General features: G+C 36.4%; 1 protein-coding gene across 1 annotated transcript; it reads right to left on the bottom strand.

Moving 5' to 3' along the window:
- Positions 1 to 1,136: 1,136 nt before the first annotated feature.
- Positions 1,137 to 15,125, bottom strand: stard15 (StAR-related lipid transfer (START) domain containing 15). Its single transcript, XM_051861010.1, has 6 exons — positions 14,658 to 15,125; positions 9,772 to 9,919; positions 8,595 to 8,698; positions 5,948 to 6,065; positions 5,160 to 5,212; positions 1,137 to 3,331 (listed from the first exon to the last, which is right to left on the bottom strand). The coding sequence occupies exons 1-6, from the start codon at positions 14,802 to 14,804 to the stop codon at positions 3,113 to 3,115; spliced, it is 789 nt and encodes a 262-aa protein (XP_051716970.1). The 5' UTR covers positions 14,805 to 15,125; the 3' UTR covers positions 1,137 to 3,112.
- Between the last annotated feature and the right edge of the window lie 1,163 nt (positions 15,126 to 16,288).

Raw genomic sequence — 16,288 nt, 5'->3', positions numbered from 1 at the left:
CATCTACAATACGTGTTAAATGGAGAAATTACGTGTAAACAGCTATAAAGGTTGTATATAAAAAAAAAAACTTTTTCCCTCAGGAATTTCCTGTGTGGTTTTAGAATGGCGGTTTGCGATTTACGAGTAAAATAAGGTTTGTGGTTAGCATTAGGCTACATGAAGACACTTTTAGGTATTGTTCTACTACCCACAGCCATTAATCAAACGTATTTGTTAAAAACGTTAACCAGTTTCTAAATAAAGACTACAACTACCACAAGGATGGACAAATAGGCCAGTCAACAACTGTAGTCCTTATAAGGCTAATTAGCTGTCTGGTTTGATACAAATCAATACAACTACTCACAGTTTTAGGCAACAAATTAGCAACATGAGTGTTTCTAAATGTGTGTAACTGTACACTTTTGGACCCTGTGAACTTATAGAAAATGAACTTTCCTTCATTTTCATACTCGATACATTAGCTCAATTAGTCCTATTTAATTTGACAAATTTGATTTTGTCTTTTTATTACTTAAAGTCATGCAAAGTTCACAATGTCATTATTTGTTGTGTTTAAACAATATATATGTATGTATGTATATATATATATATATATATATATATATATATATCATACTTTCATGTATTAGTGACATCATGGAAAGTTCACAATAGGGTGTGTTTAGGTTTAAAATGAAGATGTTGTGAAGAAAGGCTTGATCTGTGCAGCAAAAGCAATAGGACTTTGTTGTGAGAGAAAGCCGGAGGGTTCACTTATGAAGTTTCCTTTTCTCCTCTACAGCCGATCTGATTGATGTAGGCAGGAACTGTTTCAAATGGGAAGCAGGAAGTGTCTGAGACAATAGAGGTTTTGAGGAGTGGTCTCCAGCTGTACATTTATGGATAAAGAAAAAGGATACCGTTTTGAATAAACTTTCCTCATTGCCAAAAACAAAAAAAAGGAGGAGGAGGAAAGCATTTCTACTCAAATAACAAATCTTTAAAGCTGAGATATATAAAAGTGAATGACTAAATGGTCATCATAAATAAAAATACTATAGAATTTCCTTCAATATATAACTTTTTAGATACAAGTGCTGAGTAATTTTTTTGAGTAGTGTTTATACAAATAAATAATTCCAAAAAAAAAATAGTTTTATAAATACAAACTTTTTATTCTTAAGACAATACATTGAGAAAAATGCCACTGAGTCAAAAGCACACACAGAGAGATTCAAATGTATTAAACAGAACTGATTTTTGCAGCCCCTGAGGTCTCTTCAAAGCAGATTTTCATCACTTTAAAGGAAAGTTTAACCCTCCGTTATTGTTCATTTGGGGGTCACACTTGTGTTGTTCACGGTCAAAAGCGACCAAAGACCTGAAATGTAACTTTTATTGTTTTCAGTAAAATCAATGCAATATATTTTTTGTACAATTTTTCTATTTTTTTTTTATTACTTTTCAATTAAAGCTGTATTTCATGTTAAAATACAAACCAGTGCCATCTGGTGGGAGTAAAAAAAAAAAAAAAGAACGATATCTGTAATGCCATGGTTTAACCACTAGATTCCTATATAGCTCTATATATAAAGGCTAAAGTTGTTTTTAGACATAAATACTTATTTTTATTAAGTTGTGGATTTGGATATATATTTAGACATTCTCATATACAACTTTTTCGTAAAGGTTTAGAGTTTTTTCTGTGTGTGTGTGTGTTTGAAATATTGAAGTGTCAGTTTTTGCATTCATTTTACTAGTCAAACCTAAACACAGAGAAAGACATTTTGTTTCACATAACATCAAAATTCAACCAAAATGTAAACAAAATGAACAGGAAGTCTTTATCAGAGGTTAATCAACCTGATTTCAACATCTTATTTGAGTCTTTTGGTTCAATTTTGCCATATTATTACAGCCACACCAGATCATTTGTGTGTGTATAATAGTGCGTTGTGTGTGTGTTTGAGTGGGTGTGTCTGTTTTGTACTCTCGATGTTTTAGAGTGTAAACCCTTCCTTGGTGTCTGTGTTTTTACTGCATTGTGGCTGAATTATTGATTTTATTTTTTCTCATTTGCAAAAACTTGCTCTGTGTTAGTCACATCAGTTTATACATGTGTCTGTGGTGGGGGTGGGTGTGTCTGTTTTGTCACCTCTTCATTGCTGTGCACTTTTTTTCTGCATCGAGGATGATTTGTAAATTGTACACACAAAAAATGCTCTGTATTTTGCCTATTTCCGACAGCGAACAACACAAGTGTTACTATATTTTTTTACGACCATTTAGCTTTTTCGAATCAAGTCCAAACATTTTTTTTGTAGTCACATAGTGACTTCCAGTCATTCACTCGGATGAAGTAGTGGTTTTTAAAATTTCAAATAATTTTTTTTTCGACCTTAAAATGACTGAACAACACCAGAGGGTTTTAAGGAAGTCCTTGCTATCTGCAACCTCACACAGGAAATCTTCACCTCAGATCATGGGGCTGGAAGGTGTTTTATAAGTTATGTTTTGACAGAATTAGTTGTGCTTCGTACACTTAAAAATAAAGGTGCCAAAAAGGGGGTTTCACAGTGATGCCATAGAATAGCCCTTTTTGGGTTCCTCAAAGAACCTTCCAGTAAACGGTTCTTAAAAGAACCAGTTTTTTCTTAAGTGTGTGAAGAACATTTTCATAATCTAAAGAACATTTAACATTAGACTCGGGGCCCTGCTCCTTTAATTGCTAATAGTAAAGTGCCCTTTCGGTCATATTGTGGTGCCCCTGGAGTGCTATTTGAATCGCAACACGATTTGCAACCCCCAAATGCGATTTCAACTGAGGGGCACTGCTTCCAGAGTATTTATTGATACTGTGTAAGGCATTTTACACTAAATGAGTTCATCATACACTATAAAAAGTATCAGTTAAACATGTCTAATACAACCAGACCCTTCTTCAGTGTGTGGACATAGAATGGAGGTCTTTAAATCTCTGCAAAACACTATATTGTTATGTTGTTCAATCCAAAGAAGGGAGTGTATGATTTACAGAATGAGTGTAAGGGAACCATCCTCAACTGAGAATGATACACACTCACTTTCACATGCACACAAAACACAAGAAGAGTCACTGTGAGCTATCTTAGGTCTCTTCATCATCACTGTGGCGCTGGGCCTTCTCCTCACTCACACTGCTCTCATCGATGTTCTCCAGTGAATCTGCTCTCTGCACCGTCAGGTCAGCTACACTGATGCAGGGCAGCGTGTTCTGCTCCGGGTATCTCCACGGCTTCAGATTAGGGTCGTGTTTCCGCTTCCACTCTGGGTACTTCAGGCAGGCTTTGTAAATCTTTTTCATGGCCTGTGGGGAAAGAAGTTGAAAGATCTGAACCAGTTTTCTTTTATTTTTACAGTTCAAATTGCTTACACACTACAAGTGTTACTTGAGGCCCACCTAGTGGAACCATTCACTCATTACCGAATCTTCAGACCATTTACCATCAAACATTTATTATTATTATCAATGTTGAAAGCGGTTGTGTACTTTTTTTTCAGGATTATTTGATGAATAGAAAGTTCAAAAGAACAGCATTTATCTGAAATACAAAGCTTTTGTAACATTATACACTACCCTTCAAAAGTTTGGGGTCAGTAAGAATTTTTATTTTATTTTTTTTTTTTTTAAAGAAATTAAAGAAATGAATACTATTATTCAGCAAGGATGCATTAAAATCAATCAAAAGTGACAGTAAAGACATTTATAATGTTACCAAAGTTTATATTTCAAATAAAAGCTATTCTTTTGAACTTTCTATTCATCAAAGAATCCTGAAAAAAAAAAATTGTACACAAATATTTTGTACAATTGTACACAATAAATGTTTCTTGAGCAGCAAATCAGCATATTAGAATTATTTCTGAAGGATCATGTGACACATGATACTGAAAATTCAGCTTTGTCAACACAAAAATAAATTACATTTTAAAATATTTTCAAATATAAAACAATTATTTTAAATTGTAATAATATTTCACAATATTACTGTATTTTTAATTAAATAAATGCAGCCTTGGTGAGTAGATGAAATTTCTTTTAAAAACATTAAAAATCTTACCAATCCCAAACTTTTGAGCGGTAGTGTATGTATGTATGTATGTATATATATATATATATATATATATATATATATATATATATATATATATGTACACATATAAAGTTGACTTTCTGACTTGGCTTTCAGTGCATACAAGCCAAGTCAAAAAAGTCAACTGTATTTCTAAAGCGCTTTATACAATATAGATTGTTTCACAGCAGCTTCACAATAGTAACAAATTCAAATTCTGCTGTAAAGCAGCTCTAACAAATATAGTGTCATTATTCAGCTCAAGTCGGTTCAGTATTGATTTAGTTCAGTTCCATAACTGTGTAAAATTCATCAGTTGTGCATACATACTGTATATACAGTGTATTTGTGCATATGCATGTACGTGTGAGTGCTACACCGAACAAGCAAAAGACACAAGATAGTAGAGTTTTAAATTTTTCACATCTGTGTGTAGTTTGGCATGTATGTGGCTAATCATTTTATGTCTGTGTGTAAAGTTACTATGCAAAAATGCCATTTTTAAAGAGTTAATATAGTTTTGAACAAAGTGATTTTGAAAGATATGTGCAATGTTTTGCATGCTGTGTGGTTTTGTGTGTAGAGAAATGGAGCCATAGTTTCAAAAACTGTGTGTATGAATTTGAAAAAACTGTAAACATAACATTATCTGGCTATTACAGAACATCTTGTATGATGTGCACAATTCTAACCACCAGATGGCAGCAGAGGAAAACTGAAATTTGCTCTTGACAACATGAGCTTGAGAGTTGCAAACAATAATCAGCACAGTAACTTGAACTTACAGGAATAAAATTAGATTTTAAAATATATTCATGTTAACCTAAAAATGAAAATTCTGTCATCATTTACCCCTTTGGTTACCCATATTCTTCTAAATATCTTCTTTTGTGTTCAACAGAAGAGAGAAACTCATACAGGTTTGGAACAATTTGAGGGAGTAAATTTCCATTTTTGGGTGAACTATCCCTATATATATATATATATATATATATGTGTGTGTGTGTGTGTGTGTGTGTAAAAAGAAAAATCGAATTATTTTTCGATGCACTTAGCTCTTACCTTTGGTGCCACAAACTGTGAGACTCTGTTCACTACCCACTTGGGTAAAGATCCTGAAAAGAAATCAAGATAAAGTTTTAAAACAATATATGCACAGAGAACAAATTTCACCATTATTGTAAAAAAAAAAAAATAACATGAACCCCTGAAAGCATTTTGTGTATCCTAAATACACAGTAGCAATGCTAGGGGGGGGGAAATCATAGACAATGTTTACACTGTAATTTTGTCTCTCTGACTCTGGAGTCTACTGTAAAACTGCAATAAACTGAATCTAAGTGTCTCTCCCACAGGTCACAAACAGCTGGTGCATCACAGCAACGGAAGACATTAATAATCAAAACCATCGCTCAGAGCAGCATGGAAAAGATGACATCAGCAAATTCATAAAATATGTGTAACGCAGGAGTTTCAAAGGCTTCCTGGCTCCCCACTCTGTACAGCACAAGAGCTTACTTGAATGCAGAAGAAAAATGGAGATGACTTCTAGATATTACATGAAATTAAACCATGAAATGCTTTCAATCTAAATACATGCATTTGAGAAAACATTGTGATGAAACTGCACTGCTCTTTAAAATGATGTGCCGTTCTTGTATACGGCAACAACTCTACAGGCCTGAAACTGTAAACAGTGTAAGTGTCAAGTAAACACGCATGTTCATGGTGTACTTTTCCACCAAAAGAAGGGGCGATCTGACACTGTGACTCCAGCGTACTAACGTTTAAAAGTGAAACCTTTATTTATTTATTTTTCCCGTAAATGATACTGAACTAGAAATGTTCACCTCGTGGATCCACCTGCGTCAAGTAATAAAGAGTACAGCAGTTTGCTCCATTGGATTGGATCAAGTACCCTGTGAGTAAAGACACGGCTCTGACATAATCCTTCTTTGGTGGGTATTCCTGAAAAAATAGCAACAATGAGAGTTTAGTTTCATGGGAATGAGTGAATGTTTAAATTTGTAAGGATGGATAAAATATACAGTCTGACCATTATTTGACCTAAACAGATATTAAGCAGTCTCACTTTTGAAAAAAACAGCATATGCTGGTTAGGTATGTTTTGAAGCATGACAGCTGGTTTGAGCTGGTTTAAGCTGGTCCTAAGCAACTAGCTCCAGCTCAGGACCAGCTTAAACCAGATCATGACCAATTAAGGTCCAGCATAAACCAGCTCAAACCAGCTGCTTCAAAACATACCTAACCAGCACATGCTGCTTTTTTTCAACAGGGCTGTCATTACTGCAAAATAAAAGAGATGCTGTTCACCACAGAGCCATGGGTGGAGCATGAAGTCCAGCTCCCCCGCTCTGGATGTAATAGGTGGAGCTAGAAGGTCCAACCACACCCTAACCCTACCCATAACTCTATCCCTCCACCCATTAGATCCACAGAGGTGGAGCTGGACTAGGTCAAACTCAACCCATAACGTTGTCATGGTTGAGCTGGATGTCATTTGGCTCTGCAATTAGCACCACTTGAAATAATCGCCAACGTGAAGCTTATTTTATGGCTACGCACTAGGGGTTGAACGACTTCAGATGTTTGTAAGTCGACATTTATGTGATTAAAGTTGAGTCGTGTACGATAACGTGTACAATAAGCTGTTTAAAACGTGCATTCCACCGATCAATATTGAGAATCCAGATGATATAACATATCTTTTGGAGCGCTCTCGGAGTACGCATTTATTTGTCATTTCAACTGTTGGAAACGGAGCATAAGAGTGGACTTCAAAGATTTCTTATCCTGTTGCGCCCTCTATAGGCCTCTATTTCGTCATCAGAAGAGTATGCACGTACTGTACACGCACCACCAGATTTTTTTAAGGTTGCACATGCACATTTAATATTTTTTGCAGTAATTAGTTTATCCACAAGGTGGCAACCATGCCCTGGAGGCGTTGATTCACAAAGTAGTCAAAGAAAAACTGCATAAATAGTACAAGCGGGAACACATGCAAGCTACTGTGACAATAGAGGCCTACATAGACGAGAGATTGTGCGAAGGGGTTAAAAAGTACCTTCATTTGTACAACTCTAGCATGAAAGAATACAAAGATGTTTACATGGGTTGTAACTCGTGGCGAGAGATTGCTCAAAAATGCACATGCGTTGAACGCCTGTATATGCGAAAGAGTCAAGTGAAGTATACTTTGCCAGGTTGTGTGTTCGCCAAAGTAGACTAATCGACTAGTCTGTGCAACCCCTACTACGCACCAGATAAATAAATAAGTACAAGTAAACGACATCATTGGAATCACTTTCAGAACAATTTTTTTCCAGCTGATAAGCGATAAAAATAATGATAGGCAAACAGGATTCACTGGAGTTTGAGCATTTAAAGCGGCAGACAACAAAACTGCGACGCATGCTTAGAATAAACAAAAGAATATTGATGGCTGGCGTGGACGCTAGTTATATTTATAGTTCTGTTTATTTTAAGTACATCCTGCAGTTTTGTCCTCTGCTGCTTCACGTGCTATCAGAAATTTGATAATTTCGAAATGGGGAGGGTGTCCATGTGCAATTTGTATTTACAATAATTCTGAGAGCACGTGAAGGCAGCATAAATGCTCGAGCTCTTTAAAGCAGGATGGATTCTGATTGGCTGTCAATGTTTTTATCATTCATCAGCTGGAAAAATCATTGTGAAAGTGATTCCAACTATATCTTTTCTGTGTCATAATCGTTATAGTCGTGGTGTGGACTCTGCTATTATATTATTTTTAGAACATTTTGTAGAACTATTAGAACTAGATCTTTATATCGTTATTGTTATATCGTCCTGGTGTGAACAGGCCTTTTCTCTGTATAAACATTTACAAAGTCTACTCAGTCTACTTTAAATGTATTCCAGCCTTTGGAAAATAATCTGCTACAACGTACAACACAATCAAGCAATCTAGCAATAAGATGAGCACTACATCAACATTGCAGTTAGTAGGCCTATTAATAATGAAGTCAATTCGACAGCAGATTGATAACTAAGACATAAGATAGCACCAGAATATGTTTGTGAGAAACAATGGTTTCAGTTACCTGGATAAAAGGATATACAGCATGGTCATGGCCAAAATTAGCATGCTATTAGCATTAGCATGAAGAGAGCCGTATAATAAACCGATATATTTCAGATTTAAAAGCAAGAAATCAACATCTTGTGTAGGATTTTACATGCCTGTTGACGCTATCTAGACATGTAATTATTCATTACAACATAGGGATTCGGTCACCCGACAGTGTGCTTGATACCTCTGTCAGACTTTTGTCACTGATCTGGCCTCTTCTGTTTCAAGCGACTCAAGACCTGGAAGGCTGACCTACATACCAACTGACATACTGTGCTGGACTATATTGTTGCCTGTGCCAAAATGTTTAATAAAATCAGAGCTTCTACAGACCTAACAATCCAGACCAAACACAGACATACCGGGTGTTTGACAGAGTAGTTGATTATCAGATAGTCATTGCCAAGAGGAAGCCATGACCGCATGGTGACAAAGTCTCTGTTCTTCAAAGGACTCGGACATTTCCCTGTAAATAAACAAGGATAGGATTTAGTGTCCTGTTAAACCTTGAAAAGACAAGAAGGTAAACTTGAACAAATGCATAATAATTACGGTATACAATAGGGATTTTCACACTGCATGCGCTTAACCCGGGTTTATAGTCATTCTAAAAACCGGTTTTAACCCCAGATAAAGTAACGTTTCACACTTGTGATTTAGATGCGGGGTTAGCACCGCATTTTACCCGGGGTTATGAAACCGCTTTTGCGGTGCCAAACTTGTACAGTGTGAAACGATGCGGTGTTAGAATGTTACAACTACATGCTTAGCAACCGACAACCAATCGCGTGCCTTATATTCACGCGCTTTGGGCAGACGTATGATAGGAAAAATGTCAAACGGCGATGGAAACGAAACAATTGGAGTGAAGAAGAGTTTCATTCTTACCTTTACAGTTTGAAAAGTTCGCTAAGAAAAACTTGATATTACAGTCAGCAATGTGTAATATGAGAACGCGCAATGCTAGAAGGCTTTATGTAAACAGGTCACGTGCTGCATTTGTCCAGTCAGTAAAACACTGACACCGCGAATATTCAAATAAAGACTTAAACCCGGGGATTAGAAATGTGCAATGTGAAACTGCAGCCCAGGATTATCTGTTAACCCCGGGTATATTGTGGGCAGTGTGAAACGTGAATAAAGATAACCCGGATTCAGTTTACCCGGGGTTTAGAATGACCCAGGGTTAACTATTTCAAGTGTGAAAAGCCCTAATAAGCACTGTAGTTTTTAAGCTTTATGTTCTCATAAAATAACTTTTCTGCTTGTTTTCTTAATGATTTTATATGGTAGTAGAATTGCAGTATGTCTTATAATACTCTTTAATTACTCTTTTGCAAATTGATTCCTCTTGTATTATTGCTTAAAATTACTCTTAGCCATGTCTCTTAGCTGATATTCATGCACAGCACTACATAAGAATCGTTCAACCATAAACAACCCAATAATTTTCATCTATGCAGTTTAACTTTTTACTCATAGTAAGCACAAACTTGGGCTTAATAATAATTTAAGTGTATTGGTGCTTAGTTCACTCACAGGAATAATATCCTACATCTGCATTAACTGTCAGTCTTCCGATATCGAAAGTGTCGATCATGTTGGTGTCCCATTTTTTCCGGTAGCTTGTGTCGTGCAAGACGTCGTAGAGAGTCTCTGCTGTCACGTCCTTGCACACGATTCTCATCTAAGAGGAAAAACAGACATCGTCTCATTGACTCTTTCAAATCTTAAGAAGTTTTCCATTGCAGTTGAATACAAAGTTCACAAAGTTTGTTCAAGCAGTCCTGTAGTTTTCCCTCTGGTGCTGCCGTGATAAAGTGCTGACAGATTTTCAATGCATTCTGTTACCGGGCAGATGAAAAATGAAAGCATTTCACTGTGCTGACAAAGGCCAGCTACCGTTTATACATAGATCTATTCATTTCCTTATCTATAAAAGCCCTGCTTTCTGTGTGACTCAGCCATGTCAGGTCACAAAGAGTAGAAGTTGACACAGCAAACAGTGAGTATAAAAGGATCTTCAGTAGAGCAAGAGATACTGCGAATGTGTTGGCCTGCATTTGTATTTCAAGCTTACATGTAGCTTGTTTTTTTCCAGGTATACTGTAGCTACCTTATCCTTTAACTCTGCCTGGGTTGGGAGGAGGGTCAGGTAAGCATGAATACATCAAATGCAATGTGATCAGATATTGTATGTCTCTGCGACGCAAGTCACCGTGTAACTCAATCAACTCTACCCTGGCATCATTTAATAATTTATTCCCAACCCCCTACAACCCCAGCTTGATCAGTCCCTCCTCATTTCCATTGGGCTCCTTGGAACAAGTTTTATTTAGTCTCTATGAATGGAATGTCGTCAAAGCCTACAAAGCTCAATTATTCATGAAAAGAACACATCAGTGCCCCGGCGAGCTGCGTGAATTATTAAAGAACGTCTGTCATCTTCTTTCATTTTTGCAACCGTAACGGCTCTAAATAATTTCCCCACACCTGCCTGAAATGTTGCTGAAACGGCGCTTGTGCATAGGTCCTCACATCGGGACAGCTTTTAGCCATTGTCAGAGAGGTCAACAGAAGTGCTTTTACACAAAAAAACACAGAAAAAAAGGCTAAACTCTGGTATAAGACAGCAGGAGGGGCTCAGGTTTCCTCATCTGAGCCTGCTGTTACCACAGTTTTCCGCTCTTAATTTTTCAGCACATCTCATGGGTGCAGTCTGTCCCTGAGAGACCAGTCTTTCATCTCAGAGACTGTGGATCATGAAGCAGTCAGGCCTGGCCTGCTTCACTGTACGCTGGGTTTCCCCTGGGCAAATGGCCCATAACCATATCTCTGTTTGTTTCTCTAAGATTTTCTCTGAAAAGGGTTTCTGTGAGGAAAGCTACTGTTCAGGAGTTTATAAGATATACTGTAGTTTATACATGTCTGCCTTTTTTTTTTGCACAGCACACGTTGATATACTGCTGTTTCACAAGCAATGTATATTTTAAATCTTTGGTTCACATGCAGAATTTTTGTATATGTTTGTATACCCCCCAAATTGAACCACATCATGCACCATACTGGTACAGGCTGAAGTAGATATTTGATTAAAAAAACTAGCTCATTTACAGCAACAAAAATTATTATATTATTATTATTATACCTATTTCCAATTGTAATATATTTTAAAATGCAATATATTCCTGAAACATAAAGCTAAATTTTCAGCATCTCCAGTCTTCAGTGTCACATGATCCTTCAGAAATCATTCTAATTGGCTGATTTGCTGCTCAAGAAACATTTCTTATTATTATCAGTGTTGAAGCAGTGTGCTGCTTTTTTTTATTCTTTGACGAATAGAAAGTTCAAAATAACCGCATTTATTTGAAATAGAAATCTGTTCATTGCTCAATAAAAGTATTAACTTCTTTCAAATGTAATTTCTGACCCCAAATTTGAACAGTAGTGTACATATTACGTCTTTTTTACCTGTATATACCCACTGTTTTTGATTGTATTATTAGATTGCATTGTATGAATTCCTATTATTACTGCATTTGCATGATTAAACAAGTTTTTATAATACAGGTGCATGAGCTCTACACTGAAAAAAGGGGTAACGTCACTGAATCAACCTTTATACATTAATTTATACCAGCAAAAACAATTTTTAAATCAGTTAGAAATCGATCTTTAAGATAGCAATTTCGGGTTACCACTTTTTACAGTGTAAGACAAACCTATTACTATATTATATTAATATACAATGGTTGTTGTTAGATACATAATAATGTGGTTACAGTAAAATGCTTCCTAATGTGCATAAGCCACTAGAGCATTATCTTTTCAATAAAAACCCTATTGGAAAATCCAGATTAGTTGTTTTGGAACATGATAACTGGTTTCTAGCTTGTCATCTGGTCTATTCCAGTTTTACTATGCATTAGATTGACTAGTAGTGTATATTTCTTAGCTAATACTGTTCCTAAAGTTACTAGTATCCTTTTTAGTTTTACTACTAGCCTAGTACTTATTTATTATATAATCTTATTAGCAATAATAAGTACAAAATAAGTATAGAGACTATTCAGTTGCTGAAACATATAGCCAAATATCTGAATAGTTATGACTATAGAATAAGTAGGCCTACTGAATAGCTGAATAGTTACAAGTGACACTGGTACCAGAATCTGAACCACAGATCCCGGCAAACATTTGTGCAATTTGTGACTAGTAACCAAGTAATTACTAAAGCAATAAGCCCCAAGAAGCTGTGGTTTACAGTGAATTTATAACAGCTAAATTCACTGTAAACTACAGCTTCACGGGGCTTATTGCTTTTATAAAACGGTTATCACACAATACAAATTTTAAAGCCAAAAAATATGTATCAATGCAACTTTCATGAAGTAAAAACATTAAAAGCCTTCCTTACGCTGGAAAAAAAATAGTCCCTGACCGTGAACAGCAACAGAAGTTACATTTAGGCCTATTATGCCATTATATGGCGCCAGAGATTGTCTTTATGAGCGAATCACTCAGTCGCAAAGACTTTTATATTGAAACTTCTTGTGAACACGGAACAAGACGCAAATGACAAATGCTTTGACTAATGCTGTCAGTGTCAGCAGGGCACGGGAAAACCCATTAAAGGTGCAATATGTAAGATTTTTGCAGTAAAATATCCAAAAACCACTAGGCCAGTGTTATATATTTTGTTCACTTGAGTACTTACAATATCCCAAATGTTTCCAACTATTTGTAGATCGTGAGAAAATTGCAATTTTAACCAAGGCTCCGGGACGTGTGAGGAGTCGCCTGTCAATTGCGTCATACCCGCGTTACCTTTGGCTTCCGGTTTTGTTTTGTAAAAACCATGGAAACACCAAAGACGCTTTAATATATTACATGTTTTAATAGACAAGGGAACAACTGTTTGGTTACGTTTATAGACAGAAAACTAATTGTTTTATATAGCTCAACACGTTTAGTCTTATTGTTTAAATCTAATTTTCTTGATTTTTTGCGAGTACCATGCTTTACCATGCCTCAGAGAAAAACACTATTTTGTCAAGTAGCTAACATAGCATAATCAGATGCAGCTTTATTTTTAGTAACAGTAATACAGAATTTTCTCCATCATACAATATGTTTTAAAATTAATTGCATGCCATTTACAACAAGCCATCCAGCATTTAATATGATATTCTAAAATCGATCTAGCTTACTGCAGTGTGTAACAAGTGTCTCACAGCAGCTGCCGAGCAAACGCACATGTTATAACATCATTTTCAACACTCTCAAATGTATCTAATATGATAAACAGAGCTGCGTTACCTCATACTCATGACCGGAAAAGCGGAAGCAGCGCCGGCGACTGTGGCATAATAAAAGTTCCGCTGCTGGTGAGGCGTGTGTTGTGCATTCGCTCCAGCGGCCTCATTCAGCTCCCACAACACTCGGTCCTGCTCTGCTTCATACTACAGTAATGTTAATAATCTCATCCATGAACATGATTTCTTCTCGAGTCCTATCCCGATTGTTTCCACCGGCCGTTGAGGTGAAGACCACATGTCCTAAGATTTCTTGCTCAAACTTGCCGTCATCAAGCTACGCCTTTGTTTTGAATAGGCCTCTAGCGGACAGAATTTTTTACATATTGCACCTTTAAATGTTAAAAGGACAAGATCGCAGCGGATATTCAAACAAATTTTTTATTATGAACATCGGACTGACCTGAAGGAAAATGCTAAATCGGAATGCAGGTAATACACTCGATATCTCTCTCACGATACTCTTCTACATAATGCAGTAAGCTTTAATGAACAAAATCAATTGAGAACAAACATATGTTTACGTTGCTAAGAGTGATTGTATGACAGACCAGCAACATACACACTCAATGGCGCATCAATACTTATGTAATGCGGTCAGCTGTATGTTTTTTTTGGGGAATTTTACAACGGCTTCGAACGTGGCTCAACCAATCAGAATCAAGGGCCGGAACTATCCGTTTTGTATTTTAATAAATAATTAGACCTACTGGTGACTAACTGAATAGATACTAGTCACTATTGGATTAATAGTAGGCCTAATTTAAAAAGTAAAAGTAACATAAAAATATATACTAGTTATTTCTAAAGAATACATGTTAAAACAGCTTGCCATAGCCTAGCTAACACATTACACTGCATTCTTAAAGAGGGAATATATCCAAATAAAGGCTGTGTTTACTGAGCCAAAGATAAAGCGACGTTTTTTTTCATATACAGACAATTACTATACAAAGTCACTAAAGATATGTAGGCTAATATCGCAAATTATACTAGAAATATGTCGCATTTTAGACGCGGAAGCCAGTGTAGACTGAAAGAAAAGAGTGTAAACAAACTAGTCTCCCGATTATGTGCGTCAATTGATCCGCATTGCAGCGCACTTGCCTTGAGTTTCTGCACAGTTTTGCACTCCTCATCTCGACACCATACCGTCACTCCTCCTTTATTATAACGGGCGACCCAGCCATCCTGACTTTCACATTGATCTCGGAAAGATAAGAAGTCGGTGTCATCCGGTATCTGGACTGGCATCTTGCCTCCCGATGCTGTGGATCAGACAGGTCTGCAGGGCTAAATGCTCCTCTCATAAATGCCCCGTCCGCTCGTTTGTGTTTGTGTTGTCTCCACTTGTCGTTTTCACTTAGTTTTAGTCTAAAATCTCTTCTTTAGTTTAGTCTAACTGTTGCAACTCTGGTAACTAATGTTGTATCTAATGTATGATGGAGCAGGTGTTTCTGAGCATCCTCTTCAGTCCTGTATCAGTCCCATACTGGAGAGACGCATTATATAAGTAAGGCATCACGTTACTGACATGTCGTTTTTCAGGTGGAGCAGTCTACAAGAGCTCATTTAGTCAGACTGACTGATGATCCATGGATCAGGTGTCATGTTTGTCAATTCAAAGGATTTCTTTTCCGTGACTGTTTTGTTCAACCTGTGCAGGTGTGTAGCCTGAATCCAACGTCTACTGTTTCGTATACCTTCTCTCAGCCTTCTTACTGTGCAGGGGAAAAGTAAAAGTCTGCTTTGTACAGATTAGTATTTGAGCAAACATGTCCCAGATTAGGTCTAGCAGCTCTATTTTTGTGTTCTTTGGAAAGCGGATTTCTTCCAGAGCCCGTAGTCAAAACATTCAGGGAACCCAGCAACCAAAAAATATTAATCCTAATAAGAAATATAGGCCTTTAAATGTCAGATGAACTGTAAAAGTCAACCTGAAACTTCCATTTGACATAAAACAAAATGAATGTTGTGTTGTTTGGATGTTAAGGGGATGATAATAAAATAAGGGTATGTTTGGATTTAAGGTTTGGGAATTACCTTCATAAACTCTGGAGCTCAGTATAATAATAAAACGGGCTTTTACTTGCATTGAAATTACGTATTTGGGTGGTTTATCTTCACTTGAGTGTGAATCATCCATATGAAGCATTGCCCATTCTCAATTAAGCAGTCTGCATGTGTCAGTCACATGGGAAAGAGCAACGTCAGTCTTGAGGAATCCACTGCAGGTGCCAAATAATAGACTGTCAGTTTGCTGCTTTCTTGAGCTTCAACAATGAAAATCCCCCTCCTTTGTTCAATCGAAAAACACTTACAGCAAAATACACTGTAACATTTTATTTCAATGGTCCACTTTAGACATTCTACTAACAATAATTTTGCAACTACATATGGTAGACTGTCTGCCTAATATCTGCTAACATTTTATTTTGATGCTCCCCATTAACTTAGCAAGTACATGTCAAACTACCAAACCCTAACCTTACAGACTACTAAGTCTACTACAGTCTACTAATACTCAAATGAGAGTTAGTTGACATAGTTGCAATGTTATAGTTAATCGAATGTCTAAAGTTGGACCATCAAAATAAAGTGTAACCAAATGTATTTCTATCATCAATCATCAGATTTTTTACTAATTATTGCTCAATATACAGCAGGATTCACCAGATTTTTTTCCTGATCCCAATATGACAATTTGAAAAACTAAAATTTACTTTTATTTAATTATT

This window comes from Ctenopharyngodon idella, chromosome 14, assembly GCF_019924925.1.
Source record: "Ctenopharyngodon idella isolate HZGC_01 chromosome 14, HZGC01, whole genome shotgun sequence".
In the NCBI taxonomy this organism is placed as follows: domain Eukaryota; kingdom Metazoa; phylum Chordata; class Actinopteri; order Cypriniformes; family Xenocyprididae; genus Ctenopharyngodon; species Ctenopharyngodon idella.
Note: the sequence above shows the minus strand (reverse complement) of the source record. Positions and strands in the feature narration are given on the sequence as shown.